The 13,866-nt window shown below is 44.7% G+C and overlaps 2 protein-coding genes across 20 annotated transcripts in view; one reads left to right on the top strand and one right to left on the bottom strand.

The window, feature by feature from the left end:
• Positions 1 to 13,866, bottom strand: part of ptprt (protein tyrosine phosphatase receptor type T) — a 114,459-nt gene that overhangs the window by 15,555 nt on the left and 85,038 nt on the right. For 7 of the 14 annotated variants that reach the window (XM_086084799.1, XM_086084800.1, XM_086084804.1 and 4 more), the window contains 7 exons: positions 13,697 to 13,851; positions 11,695 to 11,775; positions 10,372 to 10,407; positions 6,910 to 7,002; positions 6,665 to 6,774; positions 5,486 to 5,573; positions 393 to 478 (listed from right to left, as the gene is read on the bottom strand). In XM_086084799.1, coding sequence (XP_085940925.1) covers positions 393 to 478; positions 5,486 to 5,573; positions 6,665 to 6,774; positions 6,910 to 7,002; positions 10,372 to 10,407; positions 11,695 to 11,775; positions 13,697 to 13,851 — 649 coding nt within the window. The remainder of the gene's footprint in view (positions 1 to 392; positions 479 to 5,485; positions 5,574 to 6,664; positions 6,775 to 6,909; positions 7,003 to 10,371; positions 10,408 to 11,694; positions 11,776 to 13,696; positions 13,852 to 13,866) is intronic. The other 7 variants (XM_086084810.1, XM_086084801.1, XM_086084803.1 and 4 more) reach the window with 3 other exon arrangements.
• The window catches only part of LOC147168977 (uncharacterized), a 63,513-nt gene that overhangs the window by 26,755 nt on the left and 22,892 nt on the right, over positions 1 to 13,866 (top strand). The window lies entirely within an intron of this gene.

The following is a 13,866-nucleotide window of genomic DNA, read 5'->3' as shown; positions in this document are numbered from 1 at the left end:
TCTGAATCGAATATCAATTCTGAATCAAATTGCAGAAACAAAGATCAGAATCGAATCGCGAGTCAAAGATTCCCACCCCTAATGTTTGACATGGTCAGCATTGTTCATCCCTCAAGTAGAAATTCAAAAAAAAAATAGTAAACTGAGTAACTATATATATATATATATATATTGCTGTTTTTATTTCCATTGATATTTATCTTTTGGAAAAAAAATTGTCATACAATTTTTTATATCAGTTTTTTATTTTCACTTTTAGTCATTTATTTATTAATTGAATTTGATGTCCGCGTGAAAGCAAAATGGCCGATTTTTCCCGGCATGGCTTTTTTTGTGGGTCTACTTTCCAAAGAATGTCAAATTTCTGCCCGCGACGTGCGCTGCGAACTCACGTCAATGAAGTTGCCGTTGATGTAGTCGGAGTGAGGCTCCCCGTCCAGCAGCTGCAGTCGCACCCGGGTGTGGTCGTCTGTGGGGTCAGATCACAAAACACGACATGCCTAAAGTTACGCCGACACACAAAGCGCGGCAGCCGACCGACTGCGTGGCCACGTCCGCCACGCACACACAAACCGCTTGGGAGCAAACATTTTCAACCAGGGAGGAAAATATTCATAACAATTATATTGGTATAAATCGATTCTCATAAGAATCGCGATTCTCACTTATTACGATTCAGAATCGATTTGAAATGACCCAAAATCTAATTGATACGGTTGTTTGTGTGTGCCTTTATTGGGAGCGCTGCTCATGTTGTACCTCATTTGGCCACTTAGGGGCAGTGTGGTTCTGATACACTGTTAAGTTGTAGCCTCATTAGAGAGTCGAAGGAAAAAGTCACGTCATGTTAAGAAGCTTCTCTGTTTTGTATGAACGGCCGTTCTTATGAGTGGTAAAAGTGCCGCGAGTAGCGCGCTAATTAGCATTAGCGAGTCACACTGGAATAGATCAAGACGATTCTTTGCTCATCTATTATCAATTGAAGCAGAATTCATTGTCAAGCAAATCATTTTGAATTAAAAATCCATTCTGAATCGAATCGCAGACCCAAGAATCGAATCGGATGGAATCGTGAGACAGTCAAAGATTCCCACCCCTAATCGGTAATAATTGAAATCATGATTAGGACGATCATTTATTTTTTGGCACAAAACAAGAAAATGAACAAGAGAAGACAAATGAATTTTTTTGAAACACTATAAATGATGGAAAAAAAAAATGGAAAGGTTGCAAAATGCATCAATTTGAACAACTCAAAATGACGCTGATTTTGTAATTGTGGAGCGTAATAATTGACATTGTAATTGAATTTCGATTAATTGCACAGCCCGAGGTGCGGCCATCACAATTTTCCGGCCCATCGCCGATCTTTTAAAAAGTCTGACCTGCCGATTACAATGTTGTTGTTTGTTTTTAAACCAACAGCAATCACCTTCAAAATTGTTGTTTGTTTGAAGTGGTTCCCTCAAAAGAAAATGAAAAGTCGTCTCACAGCACAAGACGACTTTTCATCAGATGAGATCGGAGGACGAGTTCACTTCTATTGGAAGGAACTCGAGGGCCGATCGACGGCTGCTAATTGCACGGGGCCGTGTCAGAAGCCGCCAGAACGGCATGCGGGGGCCCGCGGGGAGCGCCGGGGGGGCGGAGGGGGGCGGAGGGGGCGGCCGTACTCGTCTCCAGCCCAGGGAGGCGAGCCTCTAATTGGGCCCACTTGGCAGGAGCTGCTGGCTCCAAAACAACACAAAAGCTGGACACGGTCCACAGGTTCGAACAAACGCGTGCGTGCGCGTGTGAACTCGTTCGACCGCATTCAAGACTTTTAAATAGTTGACTTTGTGAGGCAAGATGGATGTTCGTCCTCTCGATTTGGGTAAAAGTCTGAGAAGCCTGGAATCAAATTGTGGATTGGAAAGACGTATTGATTCCTTTTTTTTTTTTCTTAAAGAAACCCGAGTTACTGCCAAGGTACGAGTAAACGTCCAAACAATATGAAAACATTCCATTTCCAGCCTCTCGTGTCAATCACGCTATTTTACGGCATCGGCAGCCTGAAAATTGCCTTTCAAAAGCGTTGTTTTTTTCTGTCATCGCGTATCATAACGCGTCCCGAATTTGTGATGTCACAAAACCGAAAAACCGCAAGAATGTCCCGAATGTGCGGCCATGTTTACCGAGCGGCCACGGCAACGCGAAATGGTCGTGTGGCCAAAAAGACTTGCGCTAGAAAATACCTGTTGTTATGGCTAGCTATGGATAGCCACGTCCAGAAAGTAAAAAGCTAGCTAGCTAGCTAGCTAGCTTCCATGGCGCTCGTTCATCTAGCAGGCAAACAAGCACCATGGGAGCTAGCTAGCTAGCATCTGGCGCTAAAGCCAAACGGTGGCAAACTTTTTACTTTTTGCTTCATTGCATTCAATGATGAGAAAAAAACACAAATCTGAGATTTATTACATTTTGATGTGATGCGAAATTTGAATTTTGACTCACAAACTACGATGCGAAACCAAATATTTGTAAACCTTGTACATGTTTGGCATTTACCGAGACACAATTTTGTCTTCCATTCCAGTAAAGTCTCGAGTGCACGAGAAGTAAATGCAAAAAAGTCTTTGCTGTTGTTTTAGTTGGAGGGTGAAAAGTCACAAATGGATGGCGTCGTTAACAAGCGCAAATCGTCTGCCGGGCGTCGCTCTCCTCCAGACCTCCTTTTTTCTTCTGCTGAAACGTTCACTTTTTGAATGAAAATAAACCAAAAAGGTCTCATCGTCGTTACTGGACAAGTTTAGCGGAAGAAAACGCAAACTGGAGCCGACCCCGTTTGGACGTTCGCCGGCAGAAAGAATTCTATTGAATCATTAGTTTCAATGGGAGACGTGCTCGTGTTATGTTAGCTGACTGGCTAAAGCTAACTGGAGATGCTAATTTAAATATGAATGAAAGGAAATGAAATCGAAATCAGATGAGCGAGCGCCGCGGTCTTGTTAGCGTAACGACGAGCTAACGTTTTAAGTGATGCCGTTTGTCGCGAAAAGCTCGCAAGTGCTGAACGACGCGCTTCATTTTTTGCCTCCTCTGCCCAAATCTTCAACAGTCACACAAACAAACGCGCACACACGCACACACACGCGCGCACGCACACACTCCTCATCCTCTCCGCTTGCATCCGTCACGGATCTCGCTAATCAGTTAACTCGCCGCCGAGTCGTCCAAGCTGGAGGCGTTCGCCACTTTAATGGACTGACTGCTGTGTGTGTTTGTGTGTGTTTGTGTGTGCGTGTGCGCAAACGTGTTTATGTGGTGTATGCACCACACATCCATCCGCCTACAACAGGCTTCCGTGTGTGTGCGTGTGCGCGTGTGGTGGAGGGTATTAAAGTGTGTAATAGCCTATTAAGTGCACAGCTCCCTCCAGCTGATGTGTCAAACAACTTGGAATGTTGACACACGCGCGCACGCGCACGTGCACGCACACACGCGCGCGCACACGCAGCAGTACAGTGTAATGGACAAGAATCCTCTTCCAAGCACAATGGCGGACTTTCCGTGTCTTTTCGGGAATGAATTATTTAGACCTTTTTTTGTGGGGGGGGGGGGGGGGGGGCTCTGTTGATGATTGTCACGTGCAGCTCATTTCTCGCTGCGAACTTAAAGTGACTCGATGTTGAAAAACATTCAAAGCAGCCACGGAAAGCCTAAAAAACCTCCAATTTGAACCAAAATGTCAAACTTGCCCTTTTTTTTAGAGCGAGCGTAGAATTTTTGGGTGTTGACCACATTTTCCTGCTGCTAAGCCAGACTGAGTGGAGGGTTCGAATGTTCCTCTTTGATGACTTTAAAGCTCATCAGACAGCTTGAAAATATCAAGCCATCGTCATCGTCGTCATCGTCATCATCGTCATCATCTGGAAAGGTAATTGAGAGGCACTAATTGTTGACTTGCTCGCCGCCGTCTTTCCATCGCCGCGGTTGTTTCAAACGAACGCTGGCTGCGTCGCAATCAGCGCTAACGAAGCGCAGCGCCGCGCTTGGTTAGCGCTATTAGCCGCACGCCGCAGATGAGACGCAAATTGTTTTTACACTGACGGCTAAAACGATTGTGAATTTCAATTTATTCCTATGCGTTTGCGGGGGGGAGGGGCTTGTTGACAATGGAGAATTGACTATGAATTCATTCTTATTCAACATATTTCATTTTTTTCCAACATTTCCCAGGTGTCTTGCCAACATGTCTGTAGCATTCGTTAGCGAAAGCGTTTTCAATAACTGCCAACTACTTCATTGTGGCTTTATAAGAACAAACTTTGATTGTTAAGTTTATGTTTAAACTGTCTGAGCATTTTGCACAGGAATGATTTTTGAATCATTGAAACCTTTAAATAAATGGGTTTTTTTGGGGGTGGGTTTATTAGATTAAAATTGTAATTTTCCTAAATGAGTGCAAAAACGCGATTTTTTGGGGGGGAGGGTTGGGGGGCGAGGGGTTCACATCGCCCAATTGATCAATTTACATGGAAATGACCGATATATTTAAAAAGCAGAAATTGGAAATTCCAAAATCAGACCAAATCACAACACAGCCAACTCGAATGTCAAATAAATAAATAAGCATTCAGAGAGAAGCAAGAGAGTCGAAAAGGATTTAAGACGACGCTTGCGATGTTGACGAGGAGACGCAGCAAATGATGCGTTTCTCTTTTTTTCCCGCGTGTGGCAAACACGAGCGGATCAATACGTGCAAATTACACAAGGTTTGCTCGGCTTCCAGGAAGAAGAAGAAGAAGATGGAAAAAAAAAAAAGGTGAAGTGGAGTTCAAGCTAAATGTTTTCCTCCGTCGTGGTCGCCAGGACGCCACGTGGCCTCCCGGGGGCTTTTGGACGACATTGTTGTAAGAAAATGAGCTTTTGTGCGAGATGGACGCTTTCCATTAGCGGGCGGCCGCTAATTAAAACATTTGCGCTTAAGAGCAAATTCATCATCGTTCCTGCAGGCCGAGCGCACGTTTGACAGCTCGTTTCATTTCTCAGCCGGCGGGTCCACGCGGAGACCTTTCATTATGTACGCCTGACTCAAACGCACACATTGACACACGCGCGGGGGGGGCGGGGGGGGCGGGCTCTAACCTGTCAGCACCCACAATGCAACTGCATGACAAGCGATGCCCTTTAATGCATTTTCACGCTCTTAAGGCGCCAAGCGCTTAATCTATTCATAATCTGACGACCCGTCGCGTCAAATGACTTCATTCCGCGACACTTTCATTATTGAGGAAAAAAAAGAAGTCAGGACCGCGTGGAGTGAAGAGAAAAAAGAAAAAATGTATTCATTTAGGGCCCTAATACGGCGTGGTAAAAAAATCCACAGAACAAACTGCGCCTGAAATGCTTGACTAAGCAAACGCCTTCGTTGCAATAAGCGAGAAGACGACACGGAAGCTAACAGCGCAAGATGCTAACGAGAAGAAAAGAACGCGGCGGTACTCACAAGCGATGATGTTGCCATAGCGATTCTTGTTGCGGTTCTCGTCTTTCTTGGCCGTTTCCCACGGCGCCGTCTGTCCCTCCGCCAGAGCCTGAAAACGCGCAAGTCAGAGGAAGGTACGAAAGCGGCGCGCGATGGCAGCGCGATGCCGGGGGCCGGCCAGCGTGCGGGAAAAGCTCACATGAATATTTAGCAGCAGGACCAAAACCAGCACAAGTCGCGAATGTCGGAAAAAGCTCAAGCACGTTTTCAAAGTGGAAAAGTCCAAAACAAAAATGATGACGTTTGATTACAGTACAGTCGATTTGGAACTTTTGTCCATCAGGGTTTTCTTTCCTCTACGCCTTATTTTAGATGTATTTATTTATTTGTATATATATATATATATATATATATATATATATGACTTTTGTTTTTACTTGTTCTTGTAATATTATGAAAAAAATAGAACTTTATTCTTTTTAATACTGTATACTTTTTTTTGTCTCATCTAAACAACGTTATGACTTTATGCTTGTAAATTTACATTATTTTCAAAAGTTTTAACTTCTTTGTTAGCGGGGGGGAGGGGGGGGGTCCATGATCATTTATTCTTCTTTTTTTTTAAACACACACAAATTGATTCTCATACAATTACTTTTGTTCTTAAATTACATAAAAAAAATTATTTTTGTATAAAGATGGATTTAAAAAAAAATTGTTTGCTGTTTGCTATTTAACTATTTGCTGTCAAAATCATTTTTGTTCTATTTTTTTTTGTTATTTTGTTTGTTATAAAAATAAAAAGATTAAAAAATTAAAAAGATGACGTCTTGTTAATCAAAAAACACATTTGAAAAAGTCATAAGACTAAATTGACTTGAAGATGACTCATTTTCTTATAATAATAATAATATTTTAAAAAGAAAAACATTTGTTTCCTGTGAAATTACAAGTTTAATACGATGCTAAATTAAAACAATTACCTTGAGAGAAAAAATATAAACCTATATTAAAAAGAAATAAAAACCAAGGTCGCAAATTTTGGATTTTATTGTAATTAGACGACAATTAAAAAAATCCATGTTTTCATCATTTAAAAAATAGGATTTATTCTGGACTTTGAAGTTGTTATTCTCTGGCGGTCCCAGCGTCACCCTCGTAACGTTAGCGACGACAAACGCTGAAAACGCCAGCGCTCACCTCGTATTCCTCCTTGAAGCCGTAACCTTGTCCACATTTCATCTGCGTGATGTGCTGGAGGAGGTCGGCCACGCGGATGGCGGGCTGGAACTGACCCGCCTGGAACTGACCTGACCAGACGGATTGGCTCGCTCAGACAATCGCTCAATCGACAAACCCGTCAGACCCCCTCGGCATCGCCGCGGGTTTTATGCGGGTCGTCCGTCCCGCGCACGCCCACATTCCACGCGCGGGTGCCGACGTACCGCTTTGGTAGGCGAGTTCCACCGACTCGCGGCCGCCGTACGGGAAGCTCTGCAGCGTCAGCGAGGGCTGGGCGAGCGCCGGCTGGCCGCTGTCTGAAAAGACAAAATGGCGTCGGGGTTACCGAGAATGCGAGCGCAGCAGCGCATTCGCCGCATGTCGACGCGATATGGAAGGTACGGGGGCGGCGCCCCAAAAATCGGACCCGCGAGGCAGTTTGACTTTGCGACGGGAAATTTGTTTGTCATGAGTTGACCGGCAAAAAAGTCGGAAGAAAACCGAGCCTGAAAAGTCACCGCAAATCGGCTTTTTGGGCTCAAACTGGCTTCAATGGCGCTCACACAAATTTGTATTTTTGAAATTCAGCATCCAAAGCCAATTTGACTTAACAACGTGAAATTGGGTAAACAAGTCCGTCTATAACGGGAAGAACAAAAAGAGTCTCCAGAAGCCAAGCATGAAAAGTCACCGCAAGTCTTCCATTCTCTTCAATCTAGAGATTTTGTCCAATTGCTACCAAATTTCAAGCACATCAAACTTGACAGATGGCTAAATTACAGTGAAGACAAATTTCCCATGTCGGTGGAGAATGATGCCAAAGTTTGAAGACGAACCACAAAACACTCCCAAAACAGCAAATGTTCCAAACTCAAAGTTTAACTGGACGCTGGCACTATTTGGCAGCAGCTTCACACTGTTTAACTTAATGGTGCACTATTTGGCAGAAGCTTCACACTGTTTAATTAATAGTTCACTATTTGGCACTAGCGTCTCACTGTTTAACCTAATGGTTCACTATTTGGCGGATGCTTTTCGCGGGCAACAGCCTCACACTGCTTAACGTAATGGTGCACTATTTGGCAGAAGCTTCACACTGTTTAAGTAATAGTTCACTATTTGGCACTAGCGTCTCACTGTTTAACGTAATGGTGCACTATTTGGCAGAAGCATTTAGCTGTTAAATTGAATGGTGCACTTCGACATTTGACAGAAGCTTCTCACGTTAGCACTGTTGCTATCTCAAGCGCAACAAAGGAACCTGATGGGCGGGTCCGACAAAGATTAGCGGCTGTTAATCGAGGGTCTCCACGGCAACCAGCCGAGCGTGGCTGCTTGTTATGAGGCGGTGTGATGTCATTAGAGTTTGAAGGCTGTTATTTTTATTTAGAGGCCAGATGATTACATCGAAGCTTGATTGCGTGCAGGCCAGAGAGACGAAGGGGTCGTCATTGGTTGCAGGTTGCAGGTTGCGGCCCAAGTGCACAATCCGCACGACAATTGTTGTTCAAGCGAGAGCACAAACTACGCAAACGCACACACACGGTTTTGACCCGCCGGTGTGCGTGTGTGTGCTAGTCAAGGTCACATGTGCATCAAGCCAGCCATGAAATGGAGTCATAGCAGCAGCAACAGCAACAGCAGCAGCAACAGCAGCAGCAACAGCAACAGCAGCTCCACAACGTTCACGATGATAAAGACGTCTCTCTGCCGGTGTGTGTGTGCCCACGTAGATTTGTGTGTGCGTGAGCAAGTTATGCCTGCCGGGACCGTTCGGATTCTTGTCCTTAAATGGTGCACTATTTGGCTGGATCTTTTCCCTGTTTAAATGAATGGTGCATTATCTGGCTGAGGTTTCTCACGGTTTCAGAACGTTTTCACTGTTTATCTGAATGGTGCGCTATTTGACAGAAGCTTCTTACTGTATATCGTAATGGGGCACTATTTGGCTGAAGCTTCTTACTGTATATCGTAATGGGGCACTATTCGGCTGAAGCTTCACGATGTTTATCATAATGGTGCACTTTTTGACAGAGGCTATTTTGCGGTTTATCTTAATGGCACACTATTTTCCAGAAGCTCCTCACTGTTATTTTAATGGTGCACTTTTTGTGTCTCGCTATTTACCTTAATAGCGCACTATTTGACAGATACTTCTTAACTCTTTATACTAATGGTGTGAATCCTCCAAGGGATAGAAGCCACGTGCGTACTGGATAAAGAGCAAAAAAAAGACAAAGCAAAGACGACGACGACGGCGTAAAAGTAATCCGTTGAATACAATATGAAATATAAGCCGCGTAAGCAGAGAGTCGAGACGCGTCTGCACCGAGCGCTCGCACATAAAGGTTAAAAATGAGTCGCTCTCAACTCCCGCTCTCACCTTCAATTACCAGCACTGACACATTACAGCCACACAAAATGGCTGCCATTAGCTATAATCACCCTGCATTCAGCTAATGCTATGCTGAATGAAACGCCGGCAGAATAATTGCCCATTCGGGGGGGAAAGCGCGAAAAGAAGAAAAAAAAACTTTCAACCAGAACATCTTACAAAGGCGAAGATGTCCCTGGTGTAAATAAAAATAATAATAAAAAAAATAAAAAAAAACTCCCACTGGGCTTTAGCAGTGAGAAGTTCAAATACTTTGTCAAATTTTCAGGTTCTTCTTCAGTACTTTTTTTTTCTTCCCCAAACTTGGACACGTTTCTGACAGTAAACAATTCAAAGAGAATGACAGTACATGTTGTTTATTTAAAACTGCCACACAAATTTGCCTCCTGCTAACTTGATGCTAACGCACAATGCAAAACGCCAAAGGCAGGCTAGCAAATAGCAGATAGATAGCTGCAGTTTTTCCAACCTATGAAGCAACAAATATTTGAATGCAAACAGGACATCAACATGCGTCCCAGTAGACATAGATTCTTTATCCCCTGCAAAAAACAACAACTCATTTCTTATTCATGACTTACTTACGGATTGCTACATTGCTCAGTGCTAACTGCGAACTGGCAGCGTATCCCGTGCGCGAGTCCATTTCACAGTCCAAATGTTTCTTGAAACATTTGGACTGTTTTCTTCTGCTCGCGTGACTTTGCGACGCCTCGCCAAAGAAAATCTGCGATGGGCCCGCCCGTCCTTGCGGCGACACAAAAGGCTGACGAGGACGCCCGACGAGGAAGACGCGTGGAAGGAAATTGATTGTGAGAGCGAGACGTGTTTGCACATAAAAGAGGTGACATGGCGCCGGCCTTCCTTCTGATCCTCGGGATTTGCATGACATCAGCGTTAACTCCTCGCGCGCGCGTGCGTGCGTGCGCGCGTGCGTACGTGCGTGCGCAAAACCCTGTTTGTCGCCTGAAGAAACGTCCTTGCGCTTTCCCGCCGAGGATTGGCGCCATTGTTGTGCGGCCGATCGGGCTCAGGCAGACACCTGAGCACAAAGCCGGGCAGCTGCAGCGCAAGGCGCTTGCACGCGCACACTCGCGCACGCAAATGACAACAAAACACCCAAAAAACAACACACTAATACAACACATATACAAAACAATTCCATAACAAAACACATGCAAATAACAACACACATAGAGATGTACACACACTTATACACGCACACACACAGAGAGTGAAGTCAATGCTAATGCTAATGCTAATGCTAATGCTAAGGTGACTTTTGCCTTACCCAGAGACGCGGTGGCGGCTGCAGGCTCTTTGGACACTGCGGAAGACGACAACAACATAATCAATGACGAAGGCTGCCAGTTGAACGCCGCGTTCATCTCGATGAATTAAATGCGCGCGTTCAAAAAAATACCGTCATTGATCGTGTAGCGTAGGTACCAAACCCAACCTGCTGCGAGAGTGTGCGCTCTTGTCTTGATGATCTTTGGCATATTGCCGCCGTCGGGTCGTGCGGTCGTGTGACCGCACGGACCAATAAGAGCGAGCCGCCTTCGGGCCGGCGTGCGGACGCAGGCGAGGCACGCGAGGGGCAAACGTTTGATGCTCGACGAGGGTTTTTATCGTCTTTGCTCAAAGAAGCTGTTGTTTTTGACATTTGAATGTAAAGGCATTTCTTAGCATGCTTTGTTCTTATGGATTCAATGAGTCGAATGCTGCTATTGCTTATTTTGCACAACTTTAGCACATTATAGCTTTTTGCTAAACGACATGTCGAACAGATTTATATATATTTTTATATTGTCCAATACTGATGATGGATTACAACCGTTTGTGACAATCGTGATTATCTCATGCCATCCAAACATCGAACCTCAGCTCGTGGAAGTTTACATTCAATTTGGTTTGAACCAAATTGAAGTTTAGATGATCTTGTAAAAATAATGCCTGGCCTAATTGTTGACGTGCTGAAACTTTTTTCTTTGGAATTTCATTTATGACGCACTTGACGTCGATTGCAAATCTTCTCTTCTCGGTGTGTTCTACAATTTCGTTTTGTCCTGGAATTCAAATTCTTCATTTGGGGGCCTTTAGCAGACATGAGATGAAAATCCTGACATGAATTCGAGTCAAATTTGGAATCGGCACCATCGATAACCCCGACGACAAGGACCGACGCGCACTCGTGCGCAACTCTCCTTGTCGTCGCCGTGACGACCGAGGGGACGTGATGTCATTGATCACGTCGGAATTGACCCGGACCGACGTTTCGTGAGAAGTCAGGAGGGATTCTTTTCATTTGGGGCGATTTGCAGTCAAATCTCTCTCTCTATTTTCTTTCCCACTTATTCTCAATCTGGTGCGCTGGAGCCGATATTAGAAACCATTTTGTATATTTTACACTTAAATGTACATCAAATGAATTATTTGGGCTGATGTGTTTTTCATTCTCGGAAAAACACAAGAATTAAGAAAAACGTTTTAACGGCACGATGGGCAATCCTGGTGGGATCCCGTCGTCCAAATCGTCCACCGAGAATTTCTCAACATGCCAGAAAAAAAGCACTTTTTATGCGTGCGTGTGCGTGCGCGCGTGTGCGTGTACCTGAGTAGTAGGAATTGAGCAGGGATTTGCTCTGCAGCGTCTTACTTCCCTGCATGGAGAAGGAGCAGGAAGAGGGGGAGGCTGCGGGGGGGGGGTGGGGGGGGGGGGCAAAAGAGGAGGATGAGGAAAGGGAGGTGAAGAAAACAGCAGCAGCAGGAGGCGAGATGAGGAAGCAGGAGGACGCGGAAAACAGCAGGAAGAAAAAAAAAGAGAGAAAAGGCGTCAGTCAGCTCTGAGGAGAAAAAGATCACATCGCGCCTCGAAAAGGAGGAAAAGAAAACGAGATCAAGCGTCCATATTGCGGACACGCGGCAACAAGGTGCGAACGCTAGTGGCGGCAAATATTGAATTTCCAAAAGGAAAAGGTGCAGAGAGCGCAGCAGTCGAAGTCAGGTCCGACTCCATCAACAGCTCAAGATTTTCAGACTCTTTGTTGGCGAGAGACTCAAACGGAAATCCCTTTTCTGTATTGCCAAAAACAAATGCCTGCGTTTTGTTTTGTTTCGGTTTATCGGAAGGAAATTTGGGCTCATCCGGTTGTTGGTTTGCTTTTGTGCAAAGTGACAACACGTTGGGTGGAATGCTGTCATTTAGGAGCACGAACATGATGAATCCAAAATTGCCGTTCTTCACTCATACAGACTGAACAAAACGGGTCCATGGACTGAGCCTTGAGGGACCCCACAAGTCACGGCCATTCAATCACATTCAAAACTTCCAATGGTCACAAAAATACTTGAGAAAATACATTTTAAGACCATTCAATCCCACCCAAGTTTCCTTTTGTCACGCAAGTCTAAACATGAAGGAAAGTGACACAGGTGCGAGTGCAGTGCTGACAAAGTACCTTTTCTCTTTCTTGCTTTCTTTTTCTCTTCTCTGCTAACCTTGGCTTTCAATGGCTAAGCACTCCCAAAAGGCCAGTGTGACATTTTCAAGAGAAAAACAGGCGTGCGTGTGCGCGTGCGCGCGTGTGTGCGTGTGTGCGTGTGCAATCATCAAAGCGGAGACAAGTCTAAAAGCAGAGATGGATGATTCAGACTTTTTGTCCTGGTGAAGGTACGAAAAAAGTATTGGAACGCTTCCACCAAGTGAAAAGTGAAGAAAATTTGCAGTTTGGACAAAAGTATTGGGACACTTCTTTAACTCATTGACTCTCAGCCGTTTTCACTGAAGCAGCCCCCTTCGCTCCCTGCTGTTTAACTGGATTTGGACTGATTTTGCAAGGCCCGCAGAATATTGCGTTCTATTGCTATCAAAACACGGAAGCTACCAAAAGACAAATTTGAGTCTCTTCTTTCATCTTGTCTGTTTCCGTTTTGCAGCAATTAGCATTAGAATATAGCATCACGAGTTACAAATCTGTTTAAAACAGTGTGGAAAAGACCTTTTTGCAACATGGCCCTGGTTGATCTCTTATACTCTGCTGCCACCTGCTGGCTGTTTGTGTAATAACTACCATTGTTTTAAGCTTCCTCTTCAATTCGGAGGCAGCATCAAAGCCTTCTGTATGCTCTAGCATAAAAACAACAACATAATGAACAAAATAAAACAAATGTTTTGGGACCATGGTAATGTTTAAAATAGAACATATTTATATGTTTTTGGGAGCAAATGAATTAAATGGAAAGTGAATGAATTTGGACAAAAGTATGAGGGTAGAAAAACGGAAAAAATGTGGACTTTGCACAAAACTATTTAGGACAAGGCAAGTGAAAATGTGACAAAAGTATTGCGAAACCAGGAAGTGAAACGTACTTGGAAAATAATGCTACAAAAGTATTGGGCCACCTCCAAGACACTTTGAGACAAATGTATTGGGACACGACCCAAATGAAAAAGTTAAAGAACACAAGTAGGGACTAAGGATAGAACCTTGGGGGACTCCACATTCATCCAATCCTAAACGACGGCGATTGGACACGAAACACCAGGTTGAAGGACGGAAGCGGAGACCAGGAATTTGGAGAGTTCCTCGCCATCCGTCAGCGTGTGAACTTACCGAAGCCGTTGAGGTCCTGGCTGGAGGTGGAGAAGGGGTCGTCCTTGCGCAGCGTGCTGACTTTGGTGGCGCTCTTGTCGGCCGTGCTGACCGGCCCCATCTCCCGCTGCTGAGTGGAGCCGCTCGCCGTCTCCTTGTGCTTCTTGGCCAACTTCCTGTTGGCGTAAACC

This window comes from Leptonotus elevatus, chromosome 9 (genome assembly GCF_054856555.1).
Source record: "Leptonotus elevatus isolate MCC_2025b chromosome 9, RoL_Lele_1.0, whole genome shotgun sequence".
Lineage (NCBI taxonomy): Eukaryota > Metazoa > Chordata > Actinopteri > Syngnathiformes > Syngnathidae > Leptonotus > Leptonotus elevatus.
The sequence above is the reverse complement of the archived record's forward strand: the minus strand, read 5'-3'. Positions and strand labels throughout refer to the sequence as shown.